The sequence below is a fragment of the Mustela erminea genome, chromosome 7 (genome assembly GCF_009829155.1).
Source record: "Mustela erminea isolate mMusErm1 chromosome 7, mMusErm1.Pri, whole genome shotgun sequence".
NCBI lineage: Eukaryota > Metazoa > Chordata > Mammalia > Carnivora > Mustelidae > Mustela > Mustela erminea.
Window position 1 is genome coordinate 83,240,566 of NC_045620.1, and position 22,107 is coordinate 83,262,672.

The following is a 22,107-nucleotide window of genomic DNA, read 5'->3' on the forward strand; positions in this document are numbered from 1 at the left end:
CTCAGCAGGGAGGTTGCTTCCACCCTCCCGCCCCCCCACCTCTCTGCCTACTTGTGATCTCTGTCAAATAAATAAAATCTTAAAAAAAAAATTTTTTTTTGAGAACAGCTTAAAAAAAGCGGAGCCAGCTTACCTTTGGCAAGTACCTTGTCTAACAGAGAAGTCTCAGTCTAATGTCCAGGGCTCTGTTCCTGGTTCTTAAGTAGCGAGCCCTCCTCCCCAACACCGTCTCTTCTCATAATCTCCACTTTATTTAAATGGTAATTCTATTCTTCCAGTTGGTGAGGCCAAGTCATTCTGGACTCCTCCCCTTTTACACCCTATGTCTGTCTGATCTGCCAGCAAATATTGTCAGCTCTGCCTTCAAATATATTCAGATTCTGGTCACTTTTCAAACCGGCTCCACCGCCACCACTTTGTCCCATGCCACCATCATTTCCTTCCAGGGTTACTGCATTGGTCTAACTGGTCTCCCCCTGATCACTTCAGTCTATCTGTATCTATAAAAAACGTGAAGTCGGATCATGTTACCCTGCTCAAATTCCTCCTATAGCTCCCAACTCTCTCAGAATAAAAACCAGCCTCAGGAGGCACTCCATGATCTAGTTTCATCCCTTTTCCTCTTTGGCCTTACCAATTACTCCTCCCTCTCATACTATATAGCTACACTGCCATTTTGCCATTATGGAAATATTCCAAGCACACTTTTACTTCAAGACTCTTGCAATTCTATTCCCTCTGTCTAAATGCTCTTCCCCTAAGTGTGGCTTTCCCTTGCTCTCTTCTTTAACATTGCACACACACTGCTTTATTTGATCTTCAGCACTATTCACTATCTATCATGCTGTGTCTTTTATTTTTCTTATTCACTTTTATCTTCCCCACTAAAATATAAGCCCCATGAAGGCAGGTATTTTTTTCCTGTTAAATCACCCAGTGTGGCTTGGTGTGTAGCAGATATTCAAATATCTGTTGCAAGAATGTGTAGATAAAATTTGAGGGCATGGTCTTAAAGTATACTTATTTCTGAAAGTGGGAGTGGGTGACAGAACAATATAGTTTCCTAAGCAGTATTTTGGTAATCTGATTTGCTACAGGGTTAATGCTCGGAACACAAATTATGAAAGAATGGATCATAGATCTCTTAGCTAGTGGTCTCTAAAGTGGAAGAGAACAGTTAGATAACCCGTCAGGATGAGGGCCCAAGTGTTTAAATTTATATGAAAAATATAATCCTAAAGAATAATGGATGGACTTTCACTGGTGCCCTCACTCAGTCTATGTGTCAGAAGATCATGCATCACCCATGGTTCTTGAGGTATCCTGAGAGAAAAGTAGAGCAGGAGTACTATGTTAGATGTAATTATATATTTATTTACATTATTATATATTCCTATCCTATTTTAAATGTTCCAGAATATTTTTAAAATGGTAGAAGTAAGCAATTATAGCTTCCAGAAGACAGCCTGGTAAAAGACTCCTCCTTTGGGTTATTTAGCCTATCTCACATCAAGACCCTAATATTTTAGATGATGGGAACTTCCCTATATAAATTAAGGAACATTTAGATGGTAAGATCACTTTGATAAAAGAGTTAAGCCATAAAGATGATCTTTCTTTCAAGTACATTTGGGAGATCTAAATATGACTTTTTCTCCTTGGCCAGGATACTGATATTCCCTTAATACAACTAAGTAACTAAAAGTGTTCCATTAGGCATCAGCAAAATGACAGAACAAATATTCAAAATGCTTGAACAGAAATACACCTAATGATTTAAATTACTGGAGTTTTCAAAACTTGAATTTGGTAGAAAATGAACCTGGCTTTTCATAGTCAGTGAAGCACTGTTTCAACAGTCTAGTATCACACTCTTGCAGAAAGCCAACTCCATAGCAGGACTTAACTAAAGCTTCAATTATTCGACCACTAAACAAAGTTCTTTTATTAATAAGTAAGAGATGCTTTCCCAAAAGAACCAGAGATTTGAAGTGTTACATTAAATGCAAATTCTTTATCTATTTCAAGTGAATATTTTTGAAGTCAGGGGTAGATTTGTCCACAAGTTTTCATTTCTGGTTTCCCATTCTCAGTTATGCAAAAACGAACTCACAGAGACAAATTCAAGTATCTATTTTGAAAAGTATTTACTTAGTTTGAATAAATTAATTGCAAATAAAAATTAGCTACAATATATAGCCTGAATAGAAATGACTAGAACAAATACAACACAGGGCTTGATTTCCTTGCATTAGTCACAAAGCATGTGACTAGAAAACTTCAAAATCAATTATATTTCTTTGAAAAGGGGGTAACAGCAGTTACGGATACATCACAACTAGTAAACTTATAATACAAGTTTCCTGACATGCATTTCCTGAGTGAACCCAAATGATCATTTTTTAAAAACAAGGAAATTTTGACAAGTTGAATTAAAGTAAAATAGTTCATGGCTTCTAAGCAACAGGGTTTTTTTTTTTTTTTTTTTTAAACCAAAAGAAAATTCAGAACAGCATAGTAATAGTTATGATAAATTAAAGCTATACTACCACATACGAAAATTTGCTAGAGTCAATTATTACACAACTTTTGAACTAAAGGAAAAACAAATCAAAAGATTAAAAAAAAAGATTCTGTCTACTCTAAAAGTGTACTGATTTCTACAAGTGTCACAAAGGGTTTGATGTAGTGCAACTGTCTATACTTCTCTTGTGGTGTATTAAAGAAAGGGGAGGGGAGGGAGTGAAGAAACGTTTTCTTGCTTCTTTAAGCAAAGAACTTACTGGAATTAGAGAATAAACATACCATGCAAGTATGTTCCTCTACTCGGCTGTCACTGGTGCTCATCTGCCAACCAAACATTTCCTTGAGTCACACAGTGGCAACTCTCCTTAGGATTCAAAGCCCACAAAGTTAAGTCTGGTCTGCTAGGTTAAAAAAAAAAAGGGGGCACTACTGTCATTGAACCCTTTATCTCTCTCTACATTTCTTAATGCCTGGATAAGATCACACACAGAATAATCAACTTATTTATTTTTCTAAAAGCAAATCAAGTCACTCTCCTCCTTGTTAATTTATGCGTTTTCTCATGAGAATGTTTTTTTTTTTTCTAGAAACAGTGAACAGATGAACCACAGTTTATATCTAAAAAATAAACTTGCCAAATGTTGCTGGTACTAAAAACAGATTCGTTATCATGGGAGAAAAATAGATAATCTAGATTAAATTGCATATTCAAAGGAGCATATAAAATGTTTCTTAGCATTTTTTGTTATATACTACACTTGAGAGAAACATTAAGAAAAAAACCTTCCTGATTATATTCAATGTGGTTAAAAACAAACAGCTCTTACACAATAATAATTAATATGAATTTGGTTTTACAAAGTATTTTAATTTACCAAATTCCATATTTAGAAGGGGGTAGGGAGAGAGGCTCTCTTGTCCTTCTTTCTAAGCTTAGAAATCCTTGAGCTGTGCTCACTAAACTACCATTCACACCAAGAGTGTGACACCATCGTTACCATGCTACTCTATCAAGAACATTCTAAGATGTTTTCTATAATAAAGATAAATAGAAAAAAGTTAATATACATGTTGCTGTATTTTACAATGTTTGCAACAAACTGTAAACTAACATAGTTTGAACCAACAGTACCCTCAGTTATATGAAACAATTTTTCAACACTGAGGATGGGTGATTCAAAAACACTAAAAGGAAGGCAACAAATTAGACTGTGTCTTTTCATCCTCAAAATATATTTCCAAAACTCAGAATTCAGAAGTCTGGTACTTTCAGAAATTCTTTTCCTTGAGTTTCCCAGATTTTTTGATCAGAAATTGTTACTTTTTATTATAAATGTTTAAAAAAATTCTTCATCTTAATGCAAATGACCAGAGCAGAGAAACTGTGACATGGACAACAGGTTGGAAAACCCAACTCACTTAGCTTATAAATTTATAATGTAGTCCTGGAGGACAACTGTCTGTTAGTCTAGAGGTCCTTGGAAAATAAGTCTGATGTAGCCTTGTTCACCAGCCAACTGATGTGCACAAAAGGGGCAGGCTGCATGAAAAGTATGAGTACCATGAGGAAGCGGGATCTGGGACCAATAAGCAGTTGTCTTTTCTGAACACACATGCCCACATGGGCTGAATGCATGGGTTGGAGGGCCGGCGTCCACATAAAATCCAGCTTCACATCCAAGCCACAGAGGGACATAGGGACCAACAGACCTACACATGGGACATTCACGATCTTTTCCATCACGTTCTTCTTTGTTTCCCCAGTTATGATAGCCATGCACATGGCCGCAGTTTAGATACACCCATGGTTGTTTTTCATCGACAACATCTTTCCTCTTCATACTAGGAAATGCTAGTGTGTTGAACCCTACGGGGCATTGAGGTCGTGCTGCATTGATTTCCTGTCTTAAAGCTTCTAAATGCTTCACTGTAGGAGTGTGGGAAAGGCCTTCTGCAGTACGCCACAGCAACGTTGCACCGCAGAGGTCAATTAATGAGCCATCTTGTAACTGATTGGTTTCAATTTCCACCTAGAGGAAACAAGAATCAAAAATACATTCACCACTATGTTTTCAATTTTTACATAAGAGTTTTGGTCTTATATGCTCCTTACTCAAGAACTGAGATTTCCTATGATTATTACTAAATATAAGAAGCTCTACTGGCAGTCATGAAAAATTTAAGTCTGAAAATCAAGGATAAAATATTGAACAGGAACATATTTCTTCTCAGCCTTATAGTAAAGACAATTTATGATTAAAACACCTGGCTACTCAGTAAGTCTAATAACCTTAAGATAATACCCTGTAGTATAATATTTAGTGGTCAGTGTTTTTGATAGTCAGACTTAAGTACTCTGTGTCAGCAAGAGATTTAAGTTTTTGGAATTATGTAATGCATTCAATCCAACACACCCAATGTGTTTAGTGGAAGTAAGTAAGAAGCTACATCTCAATACTTGCCATTTTTCCTCTCTGCTGGGCTGATCTGGTTTCCCGCAGGCTGAATACATTTCCACACACTGATATTTCTCTCCATATTCCAGGCTTGGAGTCTTCTGTGAACCCATTGCGTGGATGCATAACAAGAACGCCATTAGTTGTCAAACCATCCATCTGCCCATCTGATGTCTTCCATTTGGCAGCCTTCTCCTAGTAGCAATAAAAATAGTGAGCTTCCAGTTCTTAGGAATTTGGAAACAGAAATGGTTAAAAATAATGCACCATTCAGGAAAAAAGCTCTTTACCCCAAGAAAGATGTTTTTTGATGAGTCAAATCCTGCAGCATAAATCCGTGCTGTAAAGGGGGGATTCCGTTCACATATGATTCTACAGGCAAATCTTGATATAGTGCTTTGCACTGACTGTGTATCAGAATTACTTTGGCTTCCAGGAACTGTGTCAGTTACTACAAAATCAATGGGACTTTCAGTAGACCGACCAATCTAAGGGAAAAAGAAATATCTATAAACCTATTGAAAGGAACACTGTGGAAAATCCATTCAAGAAAGGTACAAGAAAAAAAAAAAGGTACAAGAAGATGAAATCATTAAGCCTCTGAGATTTCTACAGTGCAAACATAACTCTGAGAGCATCTACACCCTAGAAAATTAATCTGTCGAACTTGTTGTGACTTAATAATTATTTAGAGCATAGGAGTAAGTAGGAACTTACCATCCAGAATATATGAAACCCTCAGGGAATGCAGAATTTAGGATGGCTGAGATTTCTAGATGGCTGCAGATTTTAATTTTAATCCCTCTGGATGGAAATATGGCTACCATGTATTACTCTACCTTCTTTAACAGAATATAGTGAACATACACTATGTTATGATGACTCCAGGACATTGAACTATGAATACCATTTATACTACACTAAATGCAGTAATGTCTTCAGGTGCTATAGCAATGTACAAGAAGGCTGATCCTTACGTTATGGGTTTACATAGCTTCCTTTGAGGTCTTATGTATACTTTATAGATATTCTTGTGTGTTCTGTGAGGTTGTCAGCTATCACTTCTTGCGGTTGGGCATACCTGACTCTAGCAGCATACCCCTCCTCTAACTAGTCACTATTATTCTGCTGTGGGTTGAGAAATAAAAAAAAACTAAACTTTAAAGAACAGTCTTTCAAAAGGTTCTTGGTAAATACCTAAAAGATTCTCCAGGAAGCAAAGAAAAGGAATTTTAGTGTGTGGCCTACATGGCCTTTATTTTATATGCCTAGATGTCCTTTTTATTTTCTTCCTGGTTCTCAGCCATGTTTTAGAGAGACAAGGTTCCCAGATCAGAGTTCTGGTGGATGGGTGAGCAAATTAAAAATCTCCAGAGGTACTAGCTAGTAAATAAATTAATTTTGATTTTGAAAGATGAAAGTTGAGGAAAAAAAAAAAAGGAAACAGATGACAGAACTGATCAAGTGTCACAGGGTTTTAAAGTAAACATTTAAAAATGAAAAGAAAAAAGGAAATCTATGGAATAGATGACAGACCTGATAAGTGTCACAGGGTTTTAAAGCAAACATTTAAAAATGATGAGTTCATTCATGTACTGGTTATAAAGTAATATCATAAAATTGAAGAAAGTGGATACTGAGAAAAAACACTGACCCTCTACAATGATGATGACACTTCAAAGTCATTCTTAGCATAGTTGAGTCTCAAGAATTCCTCATAACCACATACTTTTAGATAAGATCCTTTTAGCATTTTTGTCCTATCTAGTGTAAGTCTTTCTTTAGTTTGGATAGTTTTAGAAGAAAACTGGCTGGTTAACAAACTTAAGATTGGATGTCCCTTTTCCTGCTTTTTAAGATATGATATCCAAAGAAAATGGTCTCAGCCTTTTGAAACTAAAAATAGTTCTAAGAATAAAACACTCCTTTAGATCCAAAAGATGTAGGCCCAGGAATGGATTGAGGATTGGTATTTAGAATCAAGATATTCAGAAGGGGCACTTATTTGGAAGGAGAGATTGTTCCAAAACAGTTGATACTTGATCTGTGTCTTAGAGGAGATTTAAGACTTCAAAGCAATATTGGTCAAGATTGGTAAGAAGGAAGATATGTTAAGTATCTACAAAGAGAAAAAAACCTATGTGATCATGATCAGTTGACAAAATATAACTATGTGGTAAGATAAATTTTAGTAATTCCTCCTCTTTCTAACTGCCACTATTAGCTTTAAAGGTATAGATCTTACCATGTCATTCCCTCCCACTCTCATTAAAAACCCTAATGGTTCCTTACAGACTATTCAAACTTCTTAGTTCCTTCTTTCTTTTTTTTTTTTAAAGATTTTATTTATTTATTTGACAGAGAGAGATCACAAGTAGGCAGAGAGGCAGGCAGAGAGAGAGAGAGAGAGAGAGAGGAGGAAGCAGGCTCCCCACTGAGCAGAGAGCCCGATGCGGGACTCGATCCCAGGACCCCGAGATCATGACCTGAGCCGAAGGCAGCGGCTTAACCCACTGAGCCACCCAGGCGCCCTTAGTTCCTTATTTCTGTAATAATTAGAAACTGACTTCACAATTTGCATCCCACTGATGCAGCTTAATTTCCTATCATTGCTATTCACATAAAAAGTATATTCTAGCTGCAAGCAGCTCATTGGTCAATCTTCTTCTTTTTGTTTTTTTTTTTTTTTTAATTTATTTTGATGGACAGAGATCACAAGCAGGCAGAGAGACAGGCAGAGAGAAAGGAGGAAGCAGGCTCCCTGCTGAGCAGCAAGCCTGACTCGGGGCTCGATCCCAGGACCCTGGGATCATGACCTGAGCCGAAGGCAGAGGCTTTAACCCACTGAGCCACCCAGGTGCCCCTCATTGGTCAATCTTCTACTACACTTTGCCATCTCTTTTGTCAGAATGCCTTTCTACTGGCTGGACTGATAAAATCCTACTCAAACTTCATTAAAACAAACAAACAAATAAACAAACAAAAAAACCCAAACATATCTGGATAAAAAGGCACTACTATGAAGTCTTTCCCTCACCCTTCTTCAACCCAATCAGAAACTTGTACTTCATATTTAGACTGCCAGTGTACCACCTATGAATATAAACAACTTGTAATGTCTCCTTTATTTACTTCATAGTGTTAACCAATGCAGAGTTAGAGTTTGAATAGTTGATGAGTTGAACAATAAATATTCTTTGTTCAGTGTGGAAGGCAGGTAATCTCAGAATGGTTATAAAACCAGTTCCTCAAAGACTGGTTAAATTATCAGGGTAGTTTCAGATATATCTCTGTTTTTTTTTTGATGTAGAAATGTTTGGATTTTTCACTGGTCTCATGCTTTGTAGAAAGAACATTATGAAGACTATTTAAGAAAAACTCTATTCCTTTATGAAAAGGAAAAAAAAATGTTGAAAGTTATTTAAGGACCTTCATAAAATGGCAAAGACACTGTTCTATAATTCAGAATGCCTGGTTTAATCCCAATTCTGCCCCCAACTAACTATAACTTTTAACTCACAAGACTTCAGTAACTTTTGACAAAAAACAAGGGGTAAACAAATGAATACAAGGTATTTTCTGAAACAAAACTTCTAGTCTGGGGTCAAACATCTAGGTAACATCTTGACTTTTTAAAAAAGCTAATTAAGCGGGCGCCTGGGTGGCTCAGTGGGTTAAGCCGCTGCCTTCGGCTCAGGTCATGATCTCGGGGTCCTGGGATCGAGTCCCGCATCGTGCTCTCTGCTCAGCGGGGAGCCTGCTTCTCTCTCTCTCTCTCTCTCTGCCTGCCTCTCCATCTACTTGTGATTTCTCTCTGTCAAAAAAAAAAAAAAAACCTTAAAAAAAAAAAGCTAATTAAGCATATTTATTTTAACTGGTTGTCAGTAAAATAAAATGTGGAAAATTATCCTAAAGCTTGTGTTAGGTTCTCATTAAGATCCCAACCTTAATCTTCATTAAGAGTGTTATTTATTTTAAATTTTTTTTGGCAAAAGCAAGAAAGATAAACATACATCCATACTCTGATATTAACTATAGAGACCCTATTCTAAAAAATTCAGTATTTTACTAGAAGGGCTAGAGGGGAACAATTGACTTCAATGAGAAATATTTTGCTATTGGTTATAATTAAAGACATCTCCAGGCCTTTTCTATTCAATCTTATAAAACAAAACAAAAAAAATTTGAGAAGTCACTGAGACAGTAATTGCAAAAGCAACATTATTGGGTACTTTATGTCTTATTTGTTTCCAAAAATCCAGGCTCTACAAAGCCAAACAAGAGAAGGCATTATGGATCCTGTTTATATCTTTGGGTTTGACTGTTCTATAATCTATTAAGTTTATGAAAACATCAGCACTGGATTGGTACAAAAATGAGAGGCAGGAAAAAAAAAAACTTTAACTGCATTAGTAGCAGAAAATATGTGCTAAAAAACAAGTCTGATCGCAAACATTATACAGACAATTAGAGATTGCCTGTACATTTTGCTACCTAGAGAGGAAGGTGGGAAACGGTGGCAAAAAAAAGTCACAAGTATGTGCAGACTACTTGTTTTTTTTTTTTTTTTTTTCTGATAACAGCTAACTAAGCTATTTTTATAACCACTATTAATTGCTAAGTGTTTACCAGCTCTCTGACCCAGCTTTGAGCACTTTACATGTACTAACACATTTAAGCCTCCTAAATGTCATAGGAAGGAAGCTCTATTATCTGCACTTCACAGGAGGAAACTGAGGCATAGAGTGATTAAGTAATGTTCACCAGAGCCCATTTTTTAACCATGCTATGCTGAATTCTATATATGAGATTTAGAAATCAATATATATTTTAATGTAATACTTGACTAAAATATGATCATCATCAAACCGACCACAGCAAAAGTCACTGACAACAGGTTGTCAACTTTTTTGTTTTTTTAAGAAAAAAAAAAAAAAATTCAGATGTTATAGTACCTGAAACATATCTGTGTTGCTGTCATGAGTATATTCAACCACCACTGTCTGGGCCCGAGATAAAGTATATGATATGCTGTGCTGGTCCTTGTTGCTTATTGCCTAAGAAAGAAAATATTAATAGCAAAAATTAGCTGGTAGGCCAATCAAATCAAATTCAAAAAAGAAAAGTAATCTATCACATGTTTGATATATTTTCTCCCAAAATTTAAGGTAGAAATTAGTAACTTTTCTGTAATGTGAGCTGTGATAGTAGTTACTCAGACTGAGTGGGGTGTACAAGAATACTTTGAAGATTCTAGAGTAAGCATAATTTCATTGTATAAAAACACTGTAAAATCTGGGTTTCCCTTATAAATATTTTTATTATAAAGTAATCAAAATGAAACCCCATGTAGAAACTGAAAATAGTACTCAATTATACTTTATTAAGGAGAAAATACAAAATTTTACAAGATAAGATTCTTATATTTAAAGTAATTCAAAGAGTTATAAACAAGTTACCAACATGCAGAGTTAAATGTTTTTCTTAATCATTCTGTGACTCTATAGGTGACAAATATTTGCCATATGCTGGGCAAATACGGAAAAATTCATAGAATGATTAAGCCTTACACCAAAGGAAATGGACATAATGCTTACGATTGTACTTCTGACTTATCCCAAACTAAAACTAAAAACATTGCTAAAAAGAACTTTTTGGTTTTGTTTTTGGGCATTTTCTATGTATTTGAGTTGAAGATAATATCAGAAAGGGGGAAAACCTGCACAAAGGAAGTGGAAACAGGTTGCGTAAAAGGAAAACGGATACAAAGACGTAAAGCAAAGAAGCTAAATTCAAAAAATGTTTCTTAATTAGAACCGTGGCATTATAAAACCTCACTTGGTTTCAATTTGTAGGTAATCTGTAATAGATAAAGCCTTAAAATAATAGATTTAAAGTTAATTAAAGCTGTGAAATTTTCAAATACTTAAAGAAAATTTTAAAAAACCACCTGGGTACCAAGCTTTATCAAAGCATAACAATGCCATTTTTGCTTCTGGTTTCTTAAATTCAACAGAGTGTCAAGGCTGCTTACATGTTTTTCTCACTCTGCTCTCTTCATAGAGGTATCTTAACCTCATTAATGCATGTACATCATTCCCATGCATGTTGCTGATGTTTTAAAAATAAATATAAAATTGTTTATAGATTTTTAAAACCTATAATTACTTTAACTTAGCATAAAGCAATGATTTTTCAATCAAATAACTGCCCAGAATCTTGGAAGTAATGTGTTCTTAATGGCTAAAGAGATTTAAAAAACACAGGTTTTTGTGTACTTTGACATTGTAATCTCTGGCTTTATTAGCAATTAAACCTAGTCTTATATTAAGAGTAAGAACTATGTCTAGTTAAGTTCTCACTGGACTGAAAGGCAGAGTTTAACCTTATCCCAGATGACTGCCAGAACAGGGTATTTTAGATATAGAGATTATAACTATTTTCCCTCTGCTAGTGGTTCTCAACCAGAGGTAGTAGTAGCTGTGAAAGGGGCACTTGGAAATATGTAGGAGCATTTTCTGGCTGTGATTTGCAGGCTTACATGGCATTAGTGGTTGGGGACAACAGATGTAACAACCCTGCACAAAGAAGTGGCATACACCCAATGCAAGAGCACTGCTGCCGGGGCAGGTCTGGCATCGAGCTCCTCGGGTTGGGTCATTAGCTTTCATTCACTCTCACTACCTGCTTAGCACAACCTTTCTCTGCAAAGGAGCAAAAAGAAACACTTGAAAGAAACTGTCCCTTTTCTACATTTACGGGGTTTCAAACAGTAATAGATGAGAGGCCGCATCAAGACATGAAGACTGTTCTAGACACCATGTGGGATACAAAAATTCAATTAACTTCAGGGACTGGAGCTATGACCTAAAACAAGTCACCATATGCCAATTTCTCCATCTCTTTTTCATTTAACTTACAGAGATATATCTCAGGGGTATAATATTAATGCACATGTTGGGGCTGCCTAGCTAAAGATACAATTACTTCCAGAAGGTGAGAGACTTTGTAATTTTTATTCACACAACACAATATCCAATACAAATTCTGTATTATGAAACTGGAAGTAGAAGAATTCACAGAAATGTAAAGATTTAAAATTCCCCCTAAACTGTCTATCACTCCAGGAAAAGCCTGAGTGTCCTGAAATGATGGCTCAGGTTCTGGATATTTTGGCAGGGAAAGATAAAGGAGCCAATACAGTTGGGTATTTGCTTTTATAGTTTTGATTCAATTTAATAGTTAACTGTGGTCCATTTTGTTCAAGGCACTATGTTAAAAGCTTTGAGGCCCATAAAACAAGCAAACAAAAAAATAAGAGCATAAGCAGAATCTTTGATAAAGATCTCCTGTAAGAATCACACAATTAACCCTGAGTTTAAAAAAATCACCTCATCTATACAATGCTTCAACTACCTGAGTATGCTTATTATATACTACATTCATTGGCAAGGCCCCTCTAGTAACAGTGGAAACTCCCTACTTCTCAGGGTAGACAGCTGTATAATTCTAAATACTAGATAAAGCCCTGGTCCCAACCTACCTTTTTAAAAATTTCTTATTGAAAGGGAATGTTTCCTCCTAATTTCTACCCACTGATCCTGGTTTGTCATTTAAAAAAAAAAAAAAAAAAAAAAAAGTCTGATGCCCTTCTATATGGCAGCCTTTCAAGTAATGTCTCCAAAGTGTCTGCTCCCATTGAAACAAAAGGAAACTTCTGGTACAGAATGTGAAGGGAACCCTAGAGAACATAAACAACATGTACGGGTCTTTCAATTTCTCAAGTTAACTTATTTAGTTTAATTTGGGTTTGTTTGCTTTTTACCTTTGCAGCCTGAGGAGTACAAGCGATATGCACAGTGCTGGGCTTCACCCCATTTGCCTTAGGTCTTTTAAACAAAGCAAACCTACTTTTCCTTCTTCCTCTGTCACCGTTTGGGAGAGATCCATTATACCTGGTGGGGGGAAAAAAGTTTAGGTGATCTCTTGTAAGAACCACACAATTCTGAAACAAATGTTTTACTTTGCCTTAAAATATGGATCGATCTCCAATTAATTATCTATTAGCACACTGTAAGTATCTCAAATTCCCTTCAGTAATTACTGATCCCTAGACCAGCTGTCTGAGTATGAAACAAAATGATATTCTGGTTACATTCCAAGTCACAAAGAAGTATTTTTTGGATTATAAATAGCTTTAAATTATCTGTATTTTTCTTCCCTCTTTTATTCAAGATAATCAAGAGCTGATTAATGGCATGTCTGATTCCTTATGACTCATTCTATGTTTTTTAAAGGTGGATGTTCGCATGTGCTAATACAACCTTTAAAAGTACAGTATGAATTGTCTAAAACAGAATCTCCTTTAATTGTCAACTAAATACTTTAAATACCTTTTGAAATAAGACATTTTTAGACTCATTTGATAAGTCTGATAAGACTTAGGACATGAATGTACACATACACATTCACATTATGTTGGGAAAACCTATCTAATTAAAGATGCCTGCTAAACAGTGACAAGACACATTTTTGTCATTCAGATCTTATAACCATTTCTCCATGATACTATATACATGTCCTGAAAATAAGCAAGTAAATGAGGATTGGATAGGAAAGAAGTTCACAAGAAAACATTTGGGTGTTTACTGTGTATTAGGCACTATTGTGTTCTCTACCATATAGCACCTCATTTAATCCATCCTCATAAAAATTCTAGAGATTTGCATCACTCGGTTTTTACCAGTTAGGAATTTAAGTTATACCTCAGGGGAATAAAATTCCTTAGAGGCTCAGGGAAATTAAGTCATTTTCTGAAGGTCACACAAGTGGCAATGAAAATACTAGAATTTGAATCCAGGTGTTTGTGCCATGCTTTTTTGAATTCTTTTTTGCTTCATTTGGCCTGAGTAGTGGCTTAATAATAATCTCTCCTCATTCACTGCCCCCCTGCCCCCTGACAAATCTTTGGTTTGTTTCCTGGTCTCTTATATATAGTTGGTTAATCTTGAGGGAAAATGAAGGAGGGACCAGGGACAGTTTTGAGGTTGGAGGAGAATGTGATTGTAAAATGGCCTTCAGTAGTGGCTGACAAGGAAGAGAAGGGGCTTTACTCAAACTGCCATATACAGAAATCATATTGATTCTTTACAAAAAATAAAACACACTGATTTCTGTTGGAGAAAGCCCTTGCTAATCTTGCTAGCCTTGCTAAGAGCTCAGAGTCATACCCCTTAGTTAATACAACACTAATTCTAGGCTGTGTTTTGCCACCAGTCCTATGTGGATCCTGACTATTCTGTCTGCTTAGTTACTTGACTTGTTTCTCTTCTGGGGATATACTCTCTATTCCCAAACACTGTGTCTCTGTAGCTCAAAACTCTATTCTAAAGTAGCAATAACACCAAACTGACAATCTTATCCAGCTTTATTTCTCCTGAGGGCTGGAAAGAAGTATTATTTGTATTTTAAGAAATCAAGTGCCAGATACAGAGACAACTACGATGAGAAACTGCTGGGCTAAGAAAGGCAGTTTAAACGATATACTAAATTTTAAATTCCAGTCTTCAAATGACTCAGAATTCCTAGTAGAAGAATTTAACTTTGAATAATTTTTGGAAATTAGAAGCTGTTAGTCATTACTACATTAAGATCTATGTGATCTCAAGTTGTATTAAGTTGTTTTTGGGAAAAGAGATTTTTAGGTCTCAATGGGCCTTAGATGATCTTGTCTGTCATTTTACTGAAGAGGAAACTAAGACCCAGAATGGTGAAGTGACTTGCCCAAGGTCATATAACTAGCAATGGTAGAATAGGCACTGGAATCTAGCATTCATGACTTCTAGTCAAGCTCATTAACTCCATATTATCATCTGACTTTCTCTCACTCTCTCCTCTGAAACAAGGGACACATTCTCACTTAAACAAGAACTTGTACCAACATGACTCTAAAACCTGTTGTTTCAAATATCTAAAGTCATATAATTGTTCCTAGAGCTGATTTCTAGACAGAAGAAAAGAAACATCAGGGGGAAAGTAAAATATGCAATTTCTAGTTTCTGAAATCTCTTGCTAATGGACTAATATTCTCAGCTTTGACAGTTAATGCAAGTTTAGATTGAATAAACTGAAATATGGAATCATCTGTTCCTTATTCTTTAGATTATGTCTATGTAAGTTGTATGGATGAGAACACTTAGAAAGCAAACAAGTAATGAGACTCTGGGCTTCAGAGTCATCATATCTTTAGTCTGTACAACTCTATCACAAGAAGAATAGGACCCTATGCATAAAGCAACAACTATCTCAGAAGGACAAAGGAACAAATAAATACTAACTTATATGAAATGACCTAAACAGGGAAGGGATTTTGGTAAAGGCAGCTGAGTCATACTTTTCTAAAAGATGGGACAGGGAAGACAAATGAAACAATTATATGACTTCAGACATTCAGATTTTACATTTTTCATCTTTAAGAAGCTTTGTTCTTTCTGAGAGTAACGTTAAGGCAAAGTTTATGCATACATGAGCACTTTTAAGAGATGGCATAAAAATGAGGATTAAGAGTTTCTTGATTTAACATTATCAATATTATTTTGAGATAATCATCCTGTAGCTTTAAATCATTTTTGGAAATAGATAGGATATACAATCTAAAAAGTAATTTCATTTTTTTTAAAATAAATAATCTTTTTTTTTTTTTAAGATTTTATTTATTTATTTGAGAGAGAGACAGTGAGAGAGAACATGAGCGAGGAGAAGGTCAGAGAGAGAAGCAGACTCCCCATGGAGCTGGGAGCCCAATGCGGGACTCAATCCCAGGACTCCGGGATCATGACCTGAGCCAAAGGCAGTGGTCCAACCAACTGAGCCACCCAGGCGTCCCTAAAAAGTAATTTCAATCTGGATGTTAAAGTCACTATAAATTATTCAATTTTATGTGTCATCAGATGGAGAAAACTTACCCTAAGACAATGAGTTCACCGTATTTTACTGGTGCTTTGGATGGATGATTTTCTTGATCAGGAGAAAACATGAGCTTGGCTGTCTTTCTCAAATCTTTGTTCACTGGTCAGGAGCCTTGAGACACCTTTTGCATTATCTCCTAGAGGCAAAAAGTTTTCATTAATAGTGTGACAATGAATTTCAGTTTAAATAAAGATGTTATCTTCCAGCAGTCCTTGTGAGCACAATATTATGCAAAGTTATATATTTTCTATATAATATAGAAAGTGCATGATATATTCCCCAATAATAGTTATATATTTGGTTCTTCTATTTAAATAGTTTAGAAATGTAAATTTGGTAACTTTAGGAAGATGGAATAGGAGTAATTGTTCCCTATTATTTCCACTAAGTACAACTGCAAACTCTGGACATTATATACAAAACATAAGAAGACTCTGAAAAATAGAGAGCAGACAGACCAGCTAGGGACCTTGGGGCACAAGGAGTGACACAGTGCTGAGTTTCTCTGGGTTTTTTTTATGGTTCCTATATCCCAGATTTAGAGCTGAACAATCCAGCAACCTCGAAACAGCAATTGGCAGAGACAAAAACCAAATGAACAAACAAAAAGCCACCCCAAAAGCTTTATCTCTCCAGTTAAAGGAATGAGGAAGAGGCAGCCTTAGTAAGAGAGATAACTTTCGACAATAACTATTCTACTATAGCCAACCACCACAGAAAACACTGGCCCTACCACTGCCCACACAAGCAAGAGCCTAGTGGGGAGCCTAGACTTCTACCTCACAAGGCCATAATAAAGAAGCCTAGCCCCCTGCCCCCAACCAAGGTACTGTCGGGCAGCCAAGTAGGGATCCAAGACTTTCACCCTGCTGGTTGGTAACATGCCCCCACCTCTACTCTAGCAGTGTTAGGGAAGCCTGGACTTCCATCGCCACATGGCAGTAACAAGGATTCCCTTGCGCTAGGTGTCAATGAAGGCTGAGTATGGAACCTGGACTTCTATGTCTATCTGGCAATAAAAAGAAGGCAGCCACTATTCCCCAGCCAAGGCAGTGAGAGAAAAAGACAGTGGAAATAGTAGGTTTAGGTAACATCCAGAGTCTCAGAACATAATACCAAAATGTCCAGGTTTCAACAGAAAACCATTCATTGTATTAAGAACTATAAAGATTTAAGACAATGCAAAAAGAAATAAATACTGAAGCTGAGATGACAGAGATATCAGAATTACCAGACAAGGATTTTAAACCAATCATGATAAAAATGTAAGATGCAAACATATTTGGGACAAACAAAAAAGTCTGGACAAAGAGACAAAATTTAAATGCTCACTTTTTAGGATGGGCTTACCAGCAGAATAAAAGTGACATAATAAAGAATCAGTGAACCAGAAGAGAGAAATTACTTAATCTGAACAAAAGAGGGAAAACAGACAAGAAGAAGAGGAAGAGGAAGAGGAAGAGGAGGAAGAAGGGGAGGAGGAGGGAAAATCGGTAAGAAGGAGGAGAAGGAGGGAAAATAGACAAGAAGAAGAAGAAGGAAGAGGAGGAGGGGGAGGAGGAGGGAAAATGGACAGGAAGAAAGACGAGGGGAAAAAAAATGAAGAAAGAGCAGAGCCTCATGAACCTGTGGGATCACAGCAAAAGAGCTAATACTTGTATCACTAGAACCCAGAAAAAGAAGAAAGAGAATAGAACTGAAAAGTATTCATATAATGGCTGAAATCTTAGCAAATTTGGAAAAAGAAACCACAACCACAGATTCAAGAAGCTGAACAAAACTCACAGAGCATAAACCTAAAAAAATCCATGTCAAAATACCTCAGAGAAGCCAAGAAAGTAACATATCTTTTTCAGGTGTTGAAAGAAAAGAACTGTCAACCCAGAATCCTATACCCAGCAAAAATGGAGGGGAAATCAAGACAGTCTCAGGTGAGAGAAAATTAAACAGAAGTTGTCACCACAGATCTACTCTATTAGAACGGCTAGCAGAAATTCTCTAAGAAGAAAACTGATAGAAGAACCCTGAAACATCAGAAAAGAAGAAAGAACATGGTAAGTAAAAATACAGGTAAATATAATGAACTTTCCTTTTCTTGGATTTCTACAGTATGTCTGAAAGTCAAAGCAAAAATTATTAACACTGTCAGAGGTGGTTTCAAATGTATGTAAAGGAATATTTAAGACAATTATATATGGCACACCTTGGCATTTATTCTAGAGAAATGAAATGAAGATTTATGTTATAAAACCTGTACATGAATGTCTTATAGCAGCCTTATTCATAATAGCCAAAAACTGGAAATAGTCCAGATGTTCTTTACTAAGTGAATGATTAAACTGTGGTACATTCATGTTGTGGAATAGTACTCAGCAATAAAAAGGAACGCAGAAGAAATAACAAGGATGAATCTCTAGAGAATGATGTTGAGTTAAAAAAAAAAGCTAACCTCAACAGGTTACATAAATGATTTTATTTATGTAACACTCTTAACATGACAGAATTATAGAAATGGGAAAAACATAAATGCTTGCTAGGATGTTAAGGAGTAAGTAGGAGTAAAAGGGAAGTGGGTGTGGCAACAGAAAGACATCAGAAAGGACCCATGTGGTCATGGAAATGTTCTGTTTTTACCAGTGTCAATATTCTGGTTGTGATATTTTACTATAGTTTTGCAAGATATTACAATTGGGGGGAACTGTGTGAAGGGTACACAGAATCTCTTGTCTTATAACTTATGACCACATATGAATTTACAATGATTTCAAATTAAAAAGCTTATTTAAGAAATATAAATTTGACAGGAAAAACAAGACTAGTATTTCTGATAAGCCAGAAGAAATACTACAAACAATCCCCATAATACTGTATCTATTTCATCAGCAGCTTAATGGGACTAGTTATTTCCTACATCTATTCTCTCCGTGATCTTCCTGTTAGACCTCTTACAAAGGTTTTCACAACTCTTACTAGCTAACCCATGACAGTCTCCTGACTTCATACTTCCACCAACAAGTTTCACAGGAAACAAAATGAATGAAAAATGCCTATTTGTCTTTTTCTGTAGTACAGTGAAATACAGCCTCTACAGCAGCATTTTTGGAGAGAAGGCAACACAGACTATTTGTAGCCCAATGAGAAAGAACAAGTAAAAGGAGAAGGCTTAACCATTCTGACCCTCTTTTATCCCTCATAACTGACATAAACATTTAGACCAGCAATTCAGACAAACACACTAATTTTTATTGTTAGTAAATTTAAGAAACACTGAAGTTATTTTAAATAAATAAAATACGCTTAAGAACTATTTTTAAAAATTTTCCTCCATTCAAATACTCTACAAAATTCTCTCAACTCTCCGGGCGCCTAGGTGGCTCAGTGGGTTAAGCCTCTGCCTTTGGCTCAGGTCATGATCTCAGGGTCCTGGGATCAAGCCCCGCATCAGGCTCTTTGCACAGCAGGGAGCCTGCTTCCCCCCTCTCTCTGCCTGCCTTTCTGCCACTTGTGATCTCTGTTGAAAAAATAAAGAAAAATCTTAAAAAAAAAAAAATAAAGAGCTACAATTCTATGAAAAAAAAAATTCTCTCAACTCCCCAAAGAAATGTTTTATTTCAGTAAAATAAACAATACTGATCATATCCTCCATTTAGAAAAAGAAATAACATGAAGCTAACTAAAACCTTCAATGAAAAAAATTGAAGAGTTTTAAAACAAATTAATTCAAATTAACCAAAGAACAATTTTGGTCCATTTACCAAGACCTTCTGATCTACATTAAGTCAGATTTTAATATACAAACAAGAATTCATACCCTCTTATTCCCCCCCACAGAAACATCCCATTACAAAAAGCTGAGCAAAGCTTAATTAGAAGCTTTAACCGTGCTTTTCTTGTTAGAAATTAAAGTACTGCCATCAAACACAAAAAACATTGCTTTGATACATTTCTAACCAAGAACAGCAAAAATTAAAAATTTAATAACAAGAATTAAATTTAAAGTTTAAACTAAATTTTAATATTGTGGCTTCGTCTTGATTTAGACTCCTATTTAGAGTTACTTTCTATTTTTACGAAGTGATAATTTTCCATTTATAGAAGTAAAATGTTCATTTTAAAAACATTTACTTAAAGAGGTAAGTCATCTAATAGTATTAAATAGTATCAATAAGTACACATATATGGCCGAAATCTGAAAGTGATATATATGAATGCCCATAATTGGCTGATACTAGCGTATAGCATGGCTAACAAATATTAGTCCATGTTCTAGTTCTAGTTCTTTGAACAAAGCAATGTTCCCTCATTTCTAAAAATGAAGGGACTAAAGTCGAATGAAGAGAATTTTGGAGCTGTAAAAAATACAAGACCATCTGGTTCTAACATAAGAATTTATAAGGAACGTACATGTAGGACTATAGATTTAGTCCCATCGCCTTGATAGCAAAAGGAACAATTTTTAGCTTTGACAAGTAACTGGAATAGGGCTAGCATACATCCACCATTCCATACTTCCTAGAGACCCTGGCCAAATTAGCCAAGGAAAATCAACAAACTTTCAATTATTCTTACTCTTCTTAGGTCCCTTAGATTTTGGGATATTTTATTAGTAATATCAAAGTTTCAATAATGGGAACACACTCAAGCTTGGCTTTTACTTCTGTATCTAATAATCTGAAACTCATAATAAAACACTTTAGTAGTACTGTTTATACACTTAAATCACCCAAGATAAAGTTTTCTTAAATTCAAAATGGCATATAACCAATGATATATAACTTGGCATTCTTAAATTATGAATAACATATGCTATGACAGCTACTTGTGGAACCTTTCATTGTAATTCTAATACATGTTGACAGGTGTTTGTTGGAAAGAAGTGTTAGAATCTTTACATGTTCTGAAGAGTCATGATTTTGAGTGGTTTAGAATCTTTAACAAAGCCAAGTTGCTAGATGGTGCTCTTGTACCCACCCTCCTTCTGTATTCTCTATATTTAAAATCTGAATAAAATACAGAATTCTTCAAAATTAATTCCTAAAGTCATTCCTAAATTCACTTGAGAATGTGAAATGATATCTCTATAAAGTATATTCTAGTGCCTCAATTACTGGCCCGACCTGTTGATACTCAATTAAGTTAGCTGGTTTGATCTCATATATTCAGTTCTATTCCAATGCGATGATCTAACAAAAAGAACATTAAATAGCACATGGGGCACCCCTGGGTGGCTCAGTGGGTTAAAGCCTCTGCCTTCGGCTCAGGTCATGATCCTGGAATCCTAGGATCGATCCCTGCATCAGGCTCTCTGCTCAGTGGGGAGCCTGCTTCCCTCTCTCTCTGCCTGCCTCTCTGCCTACTTGTGATCTCTGCCTGTCAAATAAATAAAATCTTAAAAAAATTAAAAAAAAAAAGAACATTAAATGGCACAATTCTACCTGAGACTGGGAAAAAATGATAAGAAAAAAATCTTGCTAATAATAAGGCTGCTTCCTATAATACCTATTATTTTAAAACTCCGCTTGATCCTTAGAAACTAAGCATGTTTTCATTGGCAGGGACCTTCCCTAGTTAAATTGTTTTAAAGAAACGCATTCTAAAATAGTGTTATTTTCTGTGTAGGCTGGGAAAACATAAAAAAAAGAGCTATAAACTATATAGTTTTCTTATAAAGAGTCTCATTAATTTGATAAAACATTCCAATCGCTTGTTGTTTAAAGTTTTTTTAATCAACTCTTCCCAAAGGAATGACTTTCTTTAACATATAATTGTCAGTTTCACTTAAAGAAGGAAAACTGGGAAATCAATTTTTGTTCAAACTGCTCCTTCAGCATAACATGTTTTTTTTCTTTTATTTACATTGCACACAGCCTCTTGCTTACTACCTACTAAACACAGAACTCCTGCCCTGAAAAATAAAAAGAAGCAAAACAAATACTAAACAAAGAGCAAATACAAAATATTATGTTTACATAATATTTTGAACACTTCTATTTTGATGGGGGAAGTGAATAGGCACAAAGGGATGCTGAGAAAAAAAAAATGAAAATGTTTTAAAACATGAAATGCTTCTTTTATGGTGAAAAATGGTGTGGACTGCATATATTATCTCTAATGAAACAGACTCCCATCTACACTAGAGTTTCCCTTTGGTTGATTT

General features: G+C 35.6%; 1 protein-coding gene across 2 annotated transcripts in view; it reads right to left on the reverse strand.

Annotated features, from left to right (window-relative positions):
* Window positions 1-1,994: 1,994 nt before the first annotated feature.
* Window positions 1,995-22,107, reverse strand: part of PELI1 (pellino E3 ubiquitin protein ligase 1) — a 56,592-nt gene continuing 36,479 nt past the window's right edge. Inside the window, exons 2-7 of one of the 2 annotated variants that reach the window (XM_032352266.1) lie at window positions 15,947-16,086; window positions 12,808-12,937; window positions 9,938-10,039; window positions 5,273-5,470; window positions 4,989-5,177; window positions 1,995-4,556 (exon numbers count right to left, since the gene is read on the reverse strand). In XM_032352266.1, the coding sequence (XP_032208157.1) occupies window positions 3,990-4,556; window positions 4,989-5,177; window positions 5,273-5,470; window positions 9,938-10,039; window positions 12,808-12,937; window positions 15,947-16,017 (1,257 nt within the window). In that variant the 5' untranslated portion in view covers window positions 16,018-16,086 and the 3' untranslated portion in view covers window positions 1,995-3,989. The remainder of the gene's footprint in view (window positions 4,557-4,988; window positions 5,178-5,272; window positions 5,471-9,937; window positions 10,040-12,807; window positions 12,938-15,946; window positions 16,087-22,107) is intronic. The other variant, XM_032352265.1, reaches the window with a different exon arrangement.